The 2,250-nt window shown below is 45.0% G+C and overlaps 1 protein-coding gene across 6 annotated transcripts in view; it reads right to left on the minus strand.

Moving 5' to 3' along the window:
* Positions 1-541: 541 nt before the first annotated feature.
* Cfap221 (cilia and flagella associated protein 221) overlaps positions 542-2,250 on the minus strand; it is a 79,358-nt gene continuing 77,649 nt past the window's right edge. For all 6 annotated transcript variants that reach the window (XM_031380681.1, XM_031380645.1, XM_031380637.1 and 3 more), the window contains exon 24: positions 542-827. In XM_031380681.1, coding sequence (XP_031236541.1) covers positions 719-827 — 109 coding nt within the window. In that variant the 3' untranslated portion in view covers positions 542-718. The remainder of the gene's footprint in view (positions 828-2,250) is intronic.

Genomic DNA, 2,250 nt, shown 5'->3' on the forward strand with positions numbered 1-2,250 from the left:
GAGAGGGAGAGAGAGAGAGGAGAGAGGAGAGAGAGGAGAGAGAGAGGGAGAAAGAAGAGAGAGGAGAGAGAGAGCAAGAAAGAGAGAGGGGAGAGAGAGAGAGAGAGAGAGAGAAAAGGAGAGAGGAGAGAGAGGGAGAGAGAGAGAGACGAGAGAGAACGTGCATTTGTGTATGACAACTAGAGGCTAACCTCAGGTGTAATTCCTTGTGGTGCTGTCCACATTGTTTTTTGAGGCAAGGTTCCTCACTATGAGCTAGTGAATTCACCAAGTAGGCTAGACTGGCTGGCCATTGAGCCCCTCTTCTCGGTCTCTTGCCTATCAGCATTGGGATTAGAAGTGTGTACCATCTATCAGTGTTCTACACGGGTTCTCGGGATCAAATTCAGGTATTCCTGAATTCGAAGTGTAAGGGAAGCATTTTACTGACTGAGCCTTCTCCCCGGCACCGGGCTGTAGACCCTTGCCATGTTGACTCTGGGCTCATTCAAGAAGACTTCATTCTAGCATGAAGGCTTGCACTAAGAATCTCTAGGCACGGTCATCATAACAGCATATTTTTATTTCCAGAAAGAAAAAAATACAGTTTAAAGCAAGGCATCTGCATTTCAATTCTTGTCTCTAGAAACTTGAATTCCAAAAGTGGCTTGAATGTAAATGGACTCAGGGGACCTCAGTGACCTTCGACGGCAAGGAGAGCAGCGGGCACCAGTGGGGTTTATTCTAGAATCAGGTACGTGCTGAGAGCTTTGCTTCGCAGATTCTTCATCTCCTCCTGCACCCTTTCTCCCATCTTTTCTGATACCTGGGTTGAGTCTTTGAGATCCCTGGATGTTGGAAACACAGTAAAGATAGACGAAGATACTAAAACATGAAAGTCTGGCCAGCTAGATAGGACTGTAGGTAAATGCTACCCTAAGGCTGATAAACTGAATTCCACCCTGGTACCCACATGGGAGAAGGAGAGAGACCACTGTCCTCTGGCTTCCACATGCCTGTTTACCATGGTACATGAAGGCCCATACATATATACACATGCATGCATACAAAATCAATCAGTCAATATACTTTAAAAGAATTTAGAAGCTGGAGAGATAACTCAGTGGATAAAAGCGGTTGCTGCACTGACTCCAGATGGGGTTTTGATTCCTGGACCCACATCACAGAAGGAGAGAATCAACACCCCCCCCCCCCACACACACATACCAAGTAAATAAACTTTTTAAAACCATGCAAACTGCGGGCAGTGGTGATGCATGCCTTTAATCCCAGCACTTGGGAGGCAGAAGCAGGTGGATTTCTGAGTTCGAGGCTAGCCTGGTCTACAGAGTGAGTTCCAAGACAGCCAGGGCTACACAGAGAAACCCTGTCTCGAAAAAAACCAAAAAAAACAAAAACAAAAACAAAAACAAAAACAAAAAAAACCTAACCATGCAAACTACCCTGATGTCCCATGAAGACTGGAAATCTTTGCTTTAATATAGAAAAAAGGTTGTAACTACATTTAGTAGTAACTTACTAAGTGTTGAGAGCCTTCAGCTTCTAAGTGACTAGAAGTGGACTTGGGTGTCAGCTGTGCAGTTTGCTACATGGGTGAATTCTGAATGGAAGTCTCTACCTCCTACCCTGGTCATCCTTGTCAGCCTACATCACCGTGAGGCTGATGAGAAACCAGTTACATAGATCCTACAAGATACAGTCAGCAATAGCTGTATTTGTATCCATGTGTGTGCCCCATGTGGATGTGTTGAGTGCATGTCTGCCTGCATGTGAGTGTGTTTGTGTGTGTGTGTGTGTGTGTGTGTGTGTGTGTGTCAGAGTCTCTCACTGAACCTGGAGCTAACTAATTCAGTTACGCTGGCCAGCCAGCCCCAGAAATCCTCCTGCCTCTGCCTCTCTAAGTGCTGAGATTACAGGCATATGTTATCATGCCTTATCTTTTTCTTTTTTCTTTCCTTTTTTTTTTCTGAGACAGGTTCTCTCTATGTGGCCCAGGGTGTTCTGATATTCACTATGTAGACCAAGGTGGTCTTGATCACACAGATCCTCAATCTCTTAAGTGCTGGGATTAAAGGCGTGCGTGTCCTACCATGTCCAATTTGCCTCTTTGAAAAAAAAAACAAAACAAAACAACGAAAACCATAGGTTCTCAGGGATCAAATTCAGGTTCTCAGACTTGCCCAGTGGACATCATTAACTGACTGATCTGGATGCAAGAGAGAGGGAGAGAGAGAGAGAGAGAGAGAGAGA

The sequence above is a fragment of the Mastomys coucha genome, unplaced genomic scaffold, assembly GCF_008632895.1.
Source record: "Mastomys coucha isolate ucsf_1 unplaced genomic scaffold, UCSF_Mcou_1 pScaffold1, whole genome shotgun sequence".
Lineage (NCBI taxonomy): Eukaryota > Metazoa > Chordata > Mammalia > Rodentia > Muridae > Mastomys > Mastomys coucha.